This window comes from Opisthorchis viverrini (assembly GCF_000715545.1).
Source record: "Opisthorchis viverrini unplaced genomic scaffold opera_v5_216, whole genome shotgun sequence".
NCBI classification, from domain to species: Eukaryota; Metazoa; Platyhelminthes; class Trematoda; order Opisthorchiida; family Opisthorchiidae; genus Opisthorchis; species Opisthorchis viverrini.
In genome coordinates this window covers 864,848-878,702 of record NW_008751872.1, presented here as the reverse complement: position 1 = coordinate 878,702, position 13,855 = coordinate 864,848, and the positions used below count along the sequence as shown (strand labels likewise).

General features: G+C 46.8%; 1 protein-coding gene across 1 annotated transcript in view; it reads left to right on the top strand.

Moving 5' to 3' along the window:
* Positions 1-13,855, top strand: part of T265_08399 (hypothetical protein) — a gene marked incomplete at both ends in the record, with an annotated part of 54,154 nt that overhangs the window by 4,537 nt on the left and 35,762 nt on the right. The window contains 4 exons of the mRNA XM_009174193.1: positions 4,774-5,141; positions 5,185-5,433; positions 5,467-5,745; positions 11,433-11,608. Of these exons, the coding sequence (XP_009172457.1) occupies positions 4,774-5,141; positions 5,185-5,433; positions 5,467-5,745; positions 11,433-11,608 (1,072 nt within the window). The remainder of the gene's footprint in view (positions 1-4,773; positions 5,142-5,184; positions 5,434-5,466; positions 5,746-11,432; positions 11,609-13,855) is intronic.

Sequence of the window (13,855 nt, the reverse complement as noted above, 5' to 3'; positions counted from 1 at the left end):
ATCATTATTATTATTATTATTATTATTATTATTATTATTATTATTGTCATAGCCAGGTGGGGAGCAATAAATAGATAGAGCCAATTGGGAGCGAGCATAGCAGCTAGCGAATTAGGAGTGTAGGTATTCCACAATGTCAGGAGGGTCAGAGAAAGGTTTTCCGTCAGCGGCCACAATATTTTGAACTGAGAAGCAACGCTGGCGAAAGAGGCGCCTCAGCATCTTAGGCTGTAGAAAATGGGCTACGGCGGTTGATTCCTCACGCTTTTCAAGGGCGAGTTTGGCCATGGTAATATCAGTCATAGGTTTGTTGATTAAAATAAGTAGGGAGAGATCATGGGATTAAAGGAAGAGCCTACGGTACTTCCTAAGTCTATGGCGTATAATCGTCTGGCTGGATGACAACCAGAAGCATAGGAAGCTTGTGCTGGGGAAACTAGATATAATGATGATAGTAAGTTGCCGTAAAAGTTGTTAGCCACGTTTCGCGTGTCACCAGAGAGAAAGAACTCGTCCCAGGTCTTATGGCGCAATGTGAGTGCAAAGGCTTCAAGAATGCCCGGGGAAAGGATGAAAGAGATTAAGGGAGGAAGAGTAGCTGAAGGTAGAGTAGTCGTCCAGCTGCAAGTTACAATACAATGGTCGCTGTCAGGAAACTTCGGGCCAACTGCAGCGGTGGGACACAGAAAGCCGTTGACAAGGGCAATGTCTAGGGTGTGGGCACAGCGGGTTGGTTGCCTTACAAGCTGGGACCAGCCTTCGAGATTAAGTTCGGCAAGCAGAGGCGAAAGGCGCAAAGGGGAGTTTAGTTGAGACCAGGCAATCTCAGGAAGGTTGTGAGTGAGATAACATCCACACAGCACCTACGGCTAATTCCATTCAGAGAAACAGTGGAATAACGTTCAGAAGCTTAAGACCATCCGGGCACAACAAATTCGATGAATATGTTCAGCAAAATTTGTCACAGAACACTTTTTGGGAGCTCGCATTACGTCCGGTATATAAATGAAAGAGAATTCGATGCACTGTGCAATATTAACAATAATAATGTTTATTCCCAACTTGATGATGTTAAGCACTCCAATGAACCATCCCCATTCTCTGATAGGCAGAACTAGATAAATGAAAGAGAATTCGATGCACTGTGCAATATATATTAACAAAATGTTTATTCCCAACTTGATGATGTTAAGCACTCCAATGAACCATCCCCATTCTCTGATAGGCAGAACTAGCCACTAGATAGTTCCGCGTTGTGAAATAACTGAATTTTACATAAAAAGCACATTTCCTTCTCACTGGGAATTAATACGCTCCTCAGGGAGAGTAGGTTATCAAGACCACATTAGAGGAAAATGGGGCTACCCATTGCCGCACAGTATTATAACTGCGCAAGTTCGATGCCCATAACTCTATCTCGCCGTCCAGGAAAAATATGCTTTAGCCCACATCTAGGTCGGATTCACTGCCACGACGCCACCAATTCTGCTTTTGTCTTCTAGGTGGTTGGTAAGCCCTGACTTCCAATAATCCATTCATTCAATGAGCCGTGACTGCCCATCCACCGGTGAACTACCCGATTTATCTTTTCGGTCGCCACTTAGACCTAACATCATCATGGACAACACGACAGAAGTTTTAATCCCTGAGTGCTTTCTGCCGTACAACCATGATTCATTCGAAAGCCCTACTGTGAAAAAATGTAAAGGTTGACAGGGAAGTGACTACGTGCCACATTTCTCCAAACATCTTAGGTGTCTACACCTCCCGACACTCATTCAGGCAATGTGGACAAAAGTAGCAACACGAACGCTATTTACATCCATTACCAACCGTAATTTGCAGCTTCTTCACCAAGCGCAGTAGGGATCGCCCAGACCCCATGCTGGTGGATGAGTATCACCAGTACAGAGTAGCATGGCTGTTTTAAGTTGGGCACGGCAAACTATTTCAGGCGAACGATGGTTCAGAAACTGGTCCAATCAACACAGATTCTGATGCTGGAGTCATTCTATAATGGAGGCTCCCTCGCACAACCGAAAACTCGCTTTCTAGTGGTCTCTTTATGGATTCGGCAACAAAAACCAACACGAGCTATGGTTATGAGAAAACAGTTCTCGAACACTTCAAGACGCTGCTCGAACAAGCCATATCTCACAGCCGTACTACAAGACAGCCCGCACTGTAGCCTGACGCAAATGTCATGGGTGTCTCAAATTTGCAAACATGACCCAAGCCAATCTGATTCGTGCTCTGACCCCATCTGTCACACCGCAATCAAGATTAATACAAACTTCCCATTTTGCGTAAAATTCTCAACTAGCTCGAGTGCCTCTTCGTGGGTTGGAAATGGTATATTCAGTGACCGCATATTCAGGAGCATGACCTTACAAAGTGTATACCTAAGGATAGGTGACTTTGGTCAGTTCATCCTAAAATACCCGCGCTTTCTCCTCTTCGAAGATAAGGACAAGTTTGTCTGCCTATTCTAAGTCAAAAAAAGATTTCATCAGGAGCTATTTGAAGGTCAGTGTTTTGAGGGCCTTCAGGCGTTTGTTCCATTATCTCATCGATCAACAAGTCAAGTAAGAACTGAGAATTTGGCCTCCTAGTGGACACTACGTTGTGTACGGAAGCCATATGAGTACTCCTCATGCACCCTCACACGTGCGGAAGTCTGAGAACGCAAAGAACTTATAATGTTCAAAATCGTCTGGAAGATTCCTTGATGAGTAAGCGTCTCAAGGAAAAAAGACCGGCCAGCCGAGTACTGCGCCTCAAAACTTTATGGATTGTTAAATTATGGGTCGTTTGTAGCTACTGCGCTGTTGTGGCACGTGACGGATGGTCCACGCCCTAAAGATCCACCGAAGTATTCCGCAACATGCGCGCCCTAACTGAACCTTCTTTCCCGCCGATTCAAAGAATGCACAGTTGACAAATAATTTTAACTCCATGCCCCCTCTCTAAAGACACACTTTCCCTATTCTGAACGCTACACTTCGTCTTCTGCAGTGGACGAAATTGAAGACTACAATCGAAGCAACTTTTGTCCGGCTATTGGGCTGCTGACCTGAGCTTGTCATTGGTGAGCCGTCGGGCAATCCTTCTATGGGTCAGGTAGGTGATAGATTAGCCAAAAATGTTAGTAGAGACTCATTTAATACGCGCGGTATAGCGCCTCAGATACACATCGTTTTGCAGAGCCTTCACGCTTTTTTAAGCTGAAACCGCGCCATTTTAGGCCACCTCAACGTACAAACACACGACATCACCAGACATCCACGTTTTTCTCTAATTTCCTGTCTATGTACGATCCGAGCTGACTTATTTGTTCGCAGTTTAGCTAATCTACGTTCCCGATGATTACATTTGCTCACCCATCATCACGACCGCATACGTGTTATCTGCACCTGCATATCGACCACTCTTTTTGAAGTCGGGTGTCACCTCACTGAAGTAGTTAGGAATTGAGTGCTTGCTACTGTGAGCCACAATCTAACTCATATCACAGTGCCTTCTAGCAGACCTATCAGACACTTGAAGTCCCCAATATAGACAAGGCTGTCTTATCACCCCATTTGAATGGGAGCTATTGATAGAGTGTACTTCGACGGACCCAAGAATATCCTTGCTTCACGCTGGTCTTAATTTGTCCCGATTCTTCGGGCAATCGGGACTAGCACGACAACCCAAAATGAGTCCCCTTGGATGATCTTGTACGGAGCCGTCCACGGACCCCAGTACGATGTAGCGATGGTGATACTGTGACTACCGTAAGCATATGATGGCTTGCTTGTGGTTAACTTATCCGTAACATTTCCAGGAGGAGCGTGTTACGCGCACTCACAAGGCCGTCTCAACCTGTTTGATTTGCGCCAGGGCTTGAAGGCACTGGCCACAGCGCTCTCTGATTGCTCTTCCCAAAACCCACTAACCCATTCAAATGGATCATCAAGGGGTGGTGCGCCCGATACAGCGTGTGCTGCGTATCATTTAAAACTTACTGGTTGTGGGGAATTCTTTAGATCCGTTTGGGGGACGCCTTCCATAATAAAAGACTTTTTTTATAAATATCGCATTCATCTGCCCCAATCTGAGTTGGCGCGTAAATAGAGGGCCTAATCGTTTTTAACAGTCTTGAGATTATTTCCAAATCCAATACGGAAGAAAACACCCGAAGAAACCAGGCTTTATGAAATATTTCCCACCACTTTCTCGGGGACTACACGCGAAGTCATTAGCAGTCTTTAAAATACGAATTCCGCCTTCACAATGGACATCGAGTGCGTTTAAACAACTTCTGACAGAACTGCTGCTGCATATGGAGATTTTGAAGGCTCGAATGAATACTGCCAAATGCCAAACTTTATGGCCGCAGGCTATTGACACGCCGAAATTGAGTTCGCCGAAACTATAGGGTTTTCGAAGTTGCCATTTTTTAGAGCTTTGAGGTCCCCAAGTTGAATAAGGCGCTAAGGTGGTTAGCTTGCTTGTCTGAAAATACCATACGCAAGAACGATGGTTAGAAATATCTCTTTATGACAAAGTGTATGCGTCCCGCAGACAGATTGTGCCTGCTTTGTTTTAATCATTCACATAAATTCAGTAGAGGCAACATGGCGCCGAAAATTGTCCTGGACGCCGGGTTGTTTGGCGCGTCGTGTAGCTGGTTGCTCCGGCTGGTCCCTGTTTAGTCCGCCAGCTTATGTGCCCTTGTATTCACCGCGTTCTTTCAGAATCGAGGTGAACCTGTCGCCTACTTTCCCTCAGCTGCAATCCTGGTGCTTTAGTGTTGCGTATGGAAGGTAATCAATGCAACCGTACTTTCAAACCGTATTTAGTTTACACAGGTTATTCAGGTCATTCATCGGATTCAGTTAACCATCGCGCCAAAAGAATGGGTGCTGCCAGGGGACGTTCGGAGTCTGGCTTTCCTTCGGCCAACCACCACAGACCTCAGAAGAATGCTATCCGTGTTTGCGGAGATTGGTCGGAGCAGCTTAGTTCAAAGGGCAAAATTTACTTCTATAACTGTATCACAGAGGTATCACAGTGGCAAAAACCTCCAGAATGGAAGCTGCCGGATATGGACCAGGATGAACTTTTGAGGCTCCTCGGATCCCGGGAACAGGGAGATGGTATGTACACTCGAAGTCTTAAGCTTACCTTTTGTTCTTTTAGGCAAAAATTTGAAACGACCGCGCGTCTCTGCTTCTGCCAGCACGAACAGTAAGGAGGAGGGTTATGATGTGCGGGTATCCCCTAAACGAAGTAAATATTTAACTGACGTCCGTCCTAAGAGCCAAACCGCTGCCCGGAAAGTGTCCCCTAATTCTTTACCGGACGCAGCTCATTGCGCGTCAGATATAACGGACAGAGCCAGTAGCCAACGACCCCACTCGAACCCGCGCTTAAGCCCAAGAAGAAACCGTAGGTTTCCAATTCTCATCTCATCATTCGTAGCAGATGACCGCAGGGTATGTCCTACACTTCCTAATCGAAGACACGCTCCGTCTAATGGCCCGCTTCGGTTACATCCAAATGATGACATGGACATTTCTCCAAACAGTTCGCCCATGTCCGGCTGCAGTGGTTCCTCGCGCTCCGCACTGAACAACCAGTCTCCGCATTTCTCGAAATGCGGTAGAGTGGATTATGGACGCAGTCACGCTCCAAGGGCTGTTTATGATCCTTTGAGGACACGAGGCTTGGAGGTCTACAGCAGTAACTCCACGCACTCGGGTGAGTTTCATTAGAGCGTCCGGCAATATAATATATTTATATTTTATATTCAGTGCCCCCACAACCACTCTCAATAGGCATTGGGTGGTCGGTTGCTGAAACAGGCATCTACACGATACCTATACCAGCTGCGGTTACCTAGGATTGGAAATTCGGTGTAACAGGTGGCGCGCCGCAGAATCTATTTTACCGTTGCAACAATACCAGTAACTGCCAATCATTGCAACCCATGTTTGGAGCAGTCGTCTAGCACAAAATAAGATGCACCCGCAGTTGTTACCTCCAAGGCGCGGACTCAAGAAAATACCGGAGAGGTGGAAGGTGAATTTGGATAGGATTCTCAGTCCATTACAGTATCGTAATAAGGCTCATAAAATTTTTGGCTTGTCAGCTGCTCGTTTGCATACTCATCTATCCGAAGATAATCGGAGCCACAGTATCTTCTATCCCATACCGGGTCGTTGGGTCCTTCCGTATCTTGTCCCCTTGGCAAGCTTTCACTGACATGCCTGCGATTTGAACGCACAATGCTTTGGGTGAAACATTGACCGTAGCTGCGGTAGTTTAGTGGAAGCTGAACGAAGCCACAACAGCCCTGTAATGGATACATCCAACGCGATAAAAAAATCTCAATACAAACGGGTTCTAGCACATGAATAAGGTGGACTGTTGCTTCCAAAAAGCGGTAGTCGTAATTCATTGTACTTAGGTTCTATGCTCTGGAACCATGTGGCAGAATAGGGTAGCAAGTTTCTCAAAATTCATCCGAATTACTTCCTCTCAGAGTTTACTATGTGGGTTTGTTACTCTTGAGGAATAGAACGAGTTCCTGCGTCAATCTCTGCATTCAGCCTTCTCTAGTTTCCTCGGAGTACCCGTTGACTTCTATCAGGTTTCTTCGGTGAACTGCCACTTATCCAAACACTTTGATGTGCTGAGCTTAAAATCACGGACCATAGACAGCCCTTTAACAGCGCGAAAATACCCTCTGAAGGGAGCCAAATGGCTCAATGGTTAGGGCTCGAATTTACTTACACGAAGGTCCGTGGTTCAAACCCAACCTCCATCTAGACTCTTCCTGTCTAGGCTTAGGCAGCTTGGCAGTATCCCAGCCCTCGTACTTTTTTCAGTGGCATGGCAACTAGGCATTGAAAGGGTGTTACAACTGAACGGTTTTTTCCCCTTGGAAGCCTGAATCATTGTACAACGATCCTATTGTCTTCGTGCGTCCGTGAATGAGAAATAACGATAGTTTAGTCTGACGTGTCGTTTACATACTCAAAGGGAAACAAGAGATCTTACGCGACCCCGCTAATTACTGTGATTTATCCATTGTTTCCTGAACCTTCACTCCAGATGGCCTGGATCTACCTTTTCCCGTGGTTTCGCTTTCATATCTGGTTTGAAACTATCGTAAATGACTTAAGCGTTGACTTTCTAGTACGCAGGATGCGGAAACACCGTGGTACAGTGATTCTCCGAAGGCAAGGATTTGTGAGAATCATCTCGGATACAAAGTAGAAAGAGACCCCATGAACCGAGATTCAGTAAACAAGGCTGCATTCTGAAATCGACTGTAAACTATAATATGACTACATGATGGTCAAAATGAGAGCCTGAGAAGGATGCTGACCAACAATTCCTGGCTGTATGAGATTGCGCATACGTCACGATGTAAAGTTCGTGGGACCAATTCGCACCGAGATGTTTTCCAGGCCTGAACATTTCATGTTTTGTGCAAATACCGATGACACTACAACCTTGTAGAGTGCTAATCGAATTAGTTTCTTAAGTTCTCTTGTGTCGGGCACCGATGAGACATTCCGTTGATTTCACCGCACCTTCGGGCACCGCCTTGTACTACTGTTGCATTGGTTACACTGAAGTTACATTCAATAAAAACAAGGACGGGTGAAGGGAAACCCTAAAGTTGGTAAAAAATTACTTGTTTCCGTTGTAGCCAGGCCTTTTCGAAACACAGTCGGTTTCCAGGCCATATGGGTACTAATCCTTCGGGCCCCAATCAGGTCGATGTCAGCTTTGCTCGGTTTTAACTCACAAAAATGGTTGAGTAGTGCAATGTCCAAATTGCCTCGCAGGTAGCAGTCACGCAGAGATTTAGAGATCCGGGTTCCCTTTCGGCTTCGTCGCATCTTGATACAGTTTTCGTCAAAGGATCCCTAGTTCGAATTTACGTTGATTTCTGGACTCCGTTCAGGTCCTGACGGCCCGGCGATGTTCCGACCACTGCGTTTCTGTTCGTTCAGTTGTGGGTCATACCTTGGCGATTTCCATTTTGCATAGCGCTTCACGGCCAAAGACGTGCGGTTCCTTGCCTACACTAGGTTCCTGCCTAAATATTGGGCATTATATTCTCCATCACGTGGTGATAGTTTAGAATTTTCCCGTTATCACGCATGTTTACGAATCACTCGGCGGTTGACCTGATGGATGTTGGCTGGTGTAAAATCGAGAGATTGCATGAATCTCGCCTAGTTAGAGGGATTTCCCTACTGGGAATCAAATTAAGATTGATAAATGCAACCCCTGGGGTGTTGCATCTACAGTTTGCAAAGGCTATGAGGCTACAGTGATCGGATCGAAGGTCTTACGCTAGATGTGGTGCAAAAAAAGAATACTACCACGCTTCTGTTCATCAACTTGCGATATGTAGGCCAGTTTGCAAAGGAAGTTTCGCTAGCAAAATAGTAGCAGGGCAATCAGTACAAGTTTTCCGTAAACCTTCTTGTGAATAGCAGGACCAATGGGGAATCTTGTAAAACACACGAGCACAGATAGTCGGGCTCAGTTCAGTTTATCAGCTATAAACATTACCAAATTTACGTTGGTTCCAGCTACAACGGTTTCCGTCACCGGAACTAAGGGAGCGTGAGGCACATAGCCAAGGATTGCAGGCAGTAGAACAGTCAGTTGGTTCGTATTGGATCAGTTTATTTATTTGGTTGAACAAGAAACTGCAGCTGCACATTAAATCTTTTGTTCAGTAGCGCCACTGACTGCGTGCAGTCTGCCAGTATCATTAAATACTAATGAGTTGAGCCTCCCAACATCAAATAAGGTGGCCGCTATCAGCCCTACAATTCTCTTTATACCGCTGTCCTAATTCATTGCCATGTCTTACTGATCACTTCAATCGCATTTAGTGAGCACAGGGTTCGGCAGAAAGATCCCTGTCCTAATCGGTCTAGCCAATGAAACATGAGTAGCTCACCCTTTTCTTAAAACCATCTGCCATACCTCAGCAGTGCTAGTCCGGCCAGTATTTTGAAAATATCTGTGGTCAACGGCTGAGAGTTTTCCTGCATCATCTCCGCGTAGAAGCTGCGTTTCTTCGGCGAACTGACGTCGCGCGTGCATCCTAGATGTCGGAAGTTGCCAAAAGCTGGTCTTCCTGTTGTAACTTTCTGAAGGGTGGTGCAACTATGTATCGGTCCCTTAGCTTCCTGCGCCGCCCAATATGGTATATCAAAAGGCACGGTAGCTCTACACAGCCCTTTATGGAGACAAAGGAAAATCATTACAACTGTATTTATGGGGTAGTCGCAGAGTGTTCCACAAGGTCGTGCCAGAATCTCCGTGAGGAGGCGAGAAGCGTCGAGTCAAAGGTGTTTGACTCGGGTTGGCTGGTATTCTGACCCATCAGGGCATGCCTTTGTTTGGCCCGTGCCCTGCACGTGACACACCAGTCCAAATGATGTGTTGTTCGGTTATTAGGGACGGGTGGCCTCCGTGCACTTCCCGACTTGGGAATTAATATCCTCTTCGGCCCATCCACCGGAAGATATACGGATGTCCATGTCGATTGGTTAGTCTGCAAGCATGAAGTTTTCGTTTGTTCCCGTACAGTCTCGTAGCAGCACTTCAAATTTTGCAGCTGCGAAGCGCATATCAGTCCTTGCTACAGTGTTATTTAGGTTATTTTGAACGACTTGCATCTTTTACGGATCTGAACCATGCGTAGCAATATCCAACTCGTTCTCAATGTCTGTGAGCGAGCACATAGGAGAATTTCAGTCTCAGGAAGGCCAGATTCCTGTAAATATTCCAGAAGACCTGAAACTCCAACAAAATCTCAATAAGGAAGCCGGCAAACATCCATTCCAGTCAGTCTATCAATCAATTCAACAGCTTAAATTCAACCACCAAATTCCGCCCCAGATGCAAAGTCCGTTGACTCGATCGCCAACAGCATCAATTCAACAGTTAAAATCAAACACCAAATTCCGCCCCAGATGCAAAGTCCGTTGACTCGATCGCCAACAGCATCACGTAGTCCCTTTGTGAGCCTCGTGCTGGTCTAACCTTCGATACGTGGTTCAGACGTTTCAAAGTCGAACTGAAACAGGGCTGATGCTTAAAGTGTGCGATTGTTGCTCGGAAAACCTGGTATAGCTTAACACGGTATTTTAACTTCATCCTGTCAAGGAACATGCTGGATCTCAAGTTTGACAAACCGTGCAACAACCCGCAACAATTTTCGGGCAAACGATGGTTTGGCATGCGCAAAATGTGGCCTAACCAAAGCAGCTTCTGGTGCTGGCCGCATTCTTTAGTGGAACTCCCCATTGCACACCCGAAAACTCGCCCCATATTTGCCTTGCTACGGGTTTTCCTACACCAACCCGCACAAACCGTGGTCCTGAGACGACGGTTGCCGAGCAACTGAAGATGTCTCGGTTTCGTTGGTTGAGCAGGCCATAAAACAAAACCAAACAACCCGCACTGTAGCCCGATACACACGTCCCTTGTGATTCAGGGATATACCGCTTTGACGCCATAGGTGTCTTAAATTATGAAACGCGACCCGAGCCTTGCAAATTCGTGCATCCACCTCATCTGTCACACTACAATCATAGCGAATACAACCTCGAGGATGCGTAAAACGCTATACAGCTTCGATCCTCTCCCTGGATTGTAAATTGTGTGTTTAGTGACTGCATGTTCAGGAGCATTGCCTTATATTTTGTGGGTGCGAAGTGCATACCAAATGACGGAATGCCTTTGGTTAGTTCATCCAAAAACACCTGTGCCTTCTTCCTTTCGAAGACGATGACGATGTCATCTGCGTAGTCTATATCGACAAGGTTTACGTCACAGGCTATTTGAACACCGGGATTTCGAAGATCTCCCAGCGTTCGTCTCATTATTTCGTCAATAACGAAATTAAATAGGAATGGAGACGGTGGGTATCCCTGACGGACACCGCTTTGTGTACGGAAGCTGGGAGAGCTCTTCATATACTCTGACAAGTCCGGAAGTCCGAGAATACAGAAAACGTATGTTCACAAACTTCCGGGGTATATCTTTTTGGGCGAGCGTCTCAAGGAGAACAGATTGGTCGACGGAGTCGAATGCATATTGGACATCCAGGAGCACCCCCTCTGGTTACCACGCGCTACGAGTAATCATGCTACGAGGTGATCTGGGCGTAAAGTCGTACTATCCTCTGTGACAGGAGTGTGAAGGAAGGCAGGTGTTCCCCAACATATCCATTTTTATGGAAGCAGCGATGCTGACTCCCCTCAAGGAAGGACGGGTTAGAATAGGTCAGCCCTAAAAACCGCACACTCCGATCGTCCAACGGTTGCCCGTGAACATTGGAGCATCATTCAATACGGTCGAATGTCTCTTGGACACCCAGGAAAGCCCCCCTCTGGTTACCACAGGTTGCCCTGTGGGGCGTAAGCAGACACGACAAAAGGATATCTGTCAACTTCGCGGTTGTGAGACTCCTTCTCGGACGTTGTCGGAGGCGACTGTCAACAGGTATCCAATAAAGAAAGGACTTAGGGTGATTCCGACCGCTGCACATCCCGCCGCAGCAGCCGCTGGATCTTCAGAGGTGCGTAACCGAAAGTAAGCGGAGAGTGCTGTGGCGGTTGTCTCAACCACTGTGCTTGCATCTTGAATTCTTGTTTCATTGACACAGCACACGTCAATGTCAAGCGAGTCTAATATGACAGCGTGGGCAGCTTGTTCTACTTGCATCAGAGTAAGGACCTTGAAGGCGGCTAGATAGATTGGTTTGAAGATTGACTTAGCGATACCTGAGGATGTCGGCGTCATGCGACGGGCAGATGTTGCGCGCTAAACCGATGCCATACGAACGGAGTCATCAGTCCTAAGTGCTAGACTTACGAGGAGGGAGTTATTAATGGGGTGGGGAGGGAGTAGATGGGAAGAAAAAGTGGAGAGGCGTCAGCAATAGCCTGTTTTCGCTTACTCGCCCTGCTCTTTACAGTGAGTGAGCGACCCGGCTGATGACACCACGCGACGGCCGATTTGGCATGAAAGTAAGTAAGTGTCATGGTTGTACGTGGGCTGGGACATTGTCAGGGCGCCTATACTTAGGAGGACGATTAGGGTCCTCAACCAAAGCCTTTCGCTCAAAAGCCTAACCGCAAGACAGCGGTGTTTGGCAGGAAATGCAAATGCATCACTGTTTCTACGGAACAAGTCGCCGCATGTTCCAACTCCTAACCTGGGGGGCCAAGAGACTGTTTCTCAAACCTCTAATCATTGATCAATCTCGTATGAAGGACTCTGAGTGTCGCGGGGACACCCCCAGTATGGCTCAATGGGTCGATGAGGTGCGCAAACCGTCACACCACGGTAAGGTCCAGTTCTCTGGATCACCAGGGAAATGTCAAAGGGCTAAGTTAGTCGTTGGCGTTTTTATATGTATAACCACGGTTGGGTCTTATGTGCGTATTTCGGAGACGCAGGATACGTCAATTTTAAAGGAGTATAAGATTACCGCGTGCATTGCATGTTTGCTTATTTGACGTCGAGTACGGACGTTAAAAGCTGCAATGTAGAAAGAATCTCGTGGATTTAGCCAGGTGTTATTCTGTTTGTTGTTAGTAGGCATCCGGATTACCCACTGAACAATGCGTCGACGGTCACGCTCAACCGTGAAGTTTTTAGGGTCGAACCTTTCTAACCTGTCCTTCCTCGGGGAAGGACATACTGGTTGCCTGGAGGAAACTGCCTCCCTGTCGCAGAGAATAGTACGGCTGCTTCGTAATCCGATTGCTCGCCGTATGGGAACTCGCTATTCGTTGGGTTTCTGCCCATTGTTCTTCCTGACACCTTTGAACGTTTAGGAACTGAGGTCCAGTATAGCCCGCGGGCCGAAGGCCAACCTTCAAGTCAAGATGGCAGCTGTAGGTCGGGAAAGTAGTTCGCCCAGGTATCGAACTTGAAACCTCTCAGATAGTAGACCAGTGCGCTATCTGCTCCCCCAACTAGATTTCGGGAGCCATCGAAAGTGCTCACTCACTCACGAAGAGACTTACTGTGACGTGACGGTTTGTCTACCTCGGCGACCCACTGAAGTATACTCTCGCAACGTCCATCATACAAGGTTGGTCAGTGGTTAGAGGTTTGACGAACAGCCACGTGGATCTCTAGGCTTGATGTGGGACGAATCTAGTTAGTTGTTCTGTGAAAGTTGAAACTCCTTACATCTCATGCTGCCTTATGGTCCGGCTTTTGAGTCAAAGGTTTTGGTTGAAGACTCTAATAGTCCTGTCTAGGTGTGGGCTCTATGGTAGTGTCCAGCTTACGTACAACCATGAGTTGCGGATGCCCAGTGCTCCCTGCGACCACATAGGCGATGAGCATCCAAGCAGTACGATTCTGAATTTAATCCTACTGTGAGATAAATGAAACTCTGGGCCTTTCGTTGGTAAAAAATTGCCATCAACTGAGTTAAAAGACGTACCCCGGGAGCTACGGTGACAAGTTTTGCCACGAATCCAACACAAAGCTGTTCTCATGTCTCCCCTGAAAATCAAATCCAGGGTCATTCGATCCTAGTTGCACCCCGAACACCATATGATAGCAAGGTGCACTTGACTTTCCATAAGGTCCGCCTGACCAAACCAGGGTCGAGCCGGCACTGGTAGTCCCACCATCGTTCGTTTGTGACTACTTGTTCATCTTGAGTAGATTATTCACAGCTCCACATCCATTAGGGATCATAATTCCCCTGCCTTCTACTCAAGGACCGGTCTAGAAGACGGAAACTTACATTCCGAGTAATCACGTGCCTCGATGCTGGACAAATGAGGGAGAACGCTCTGTC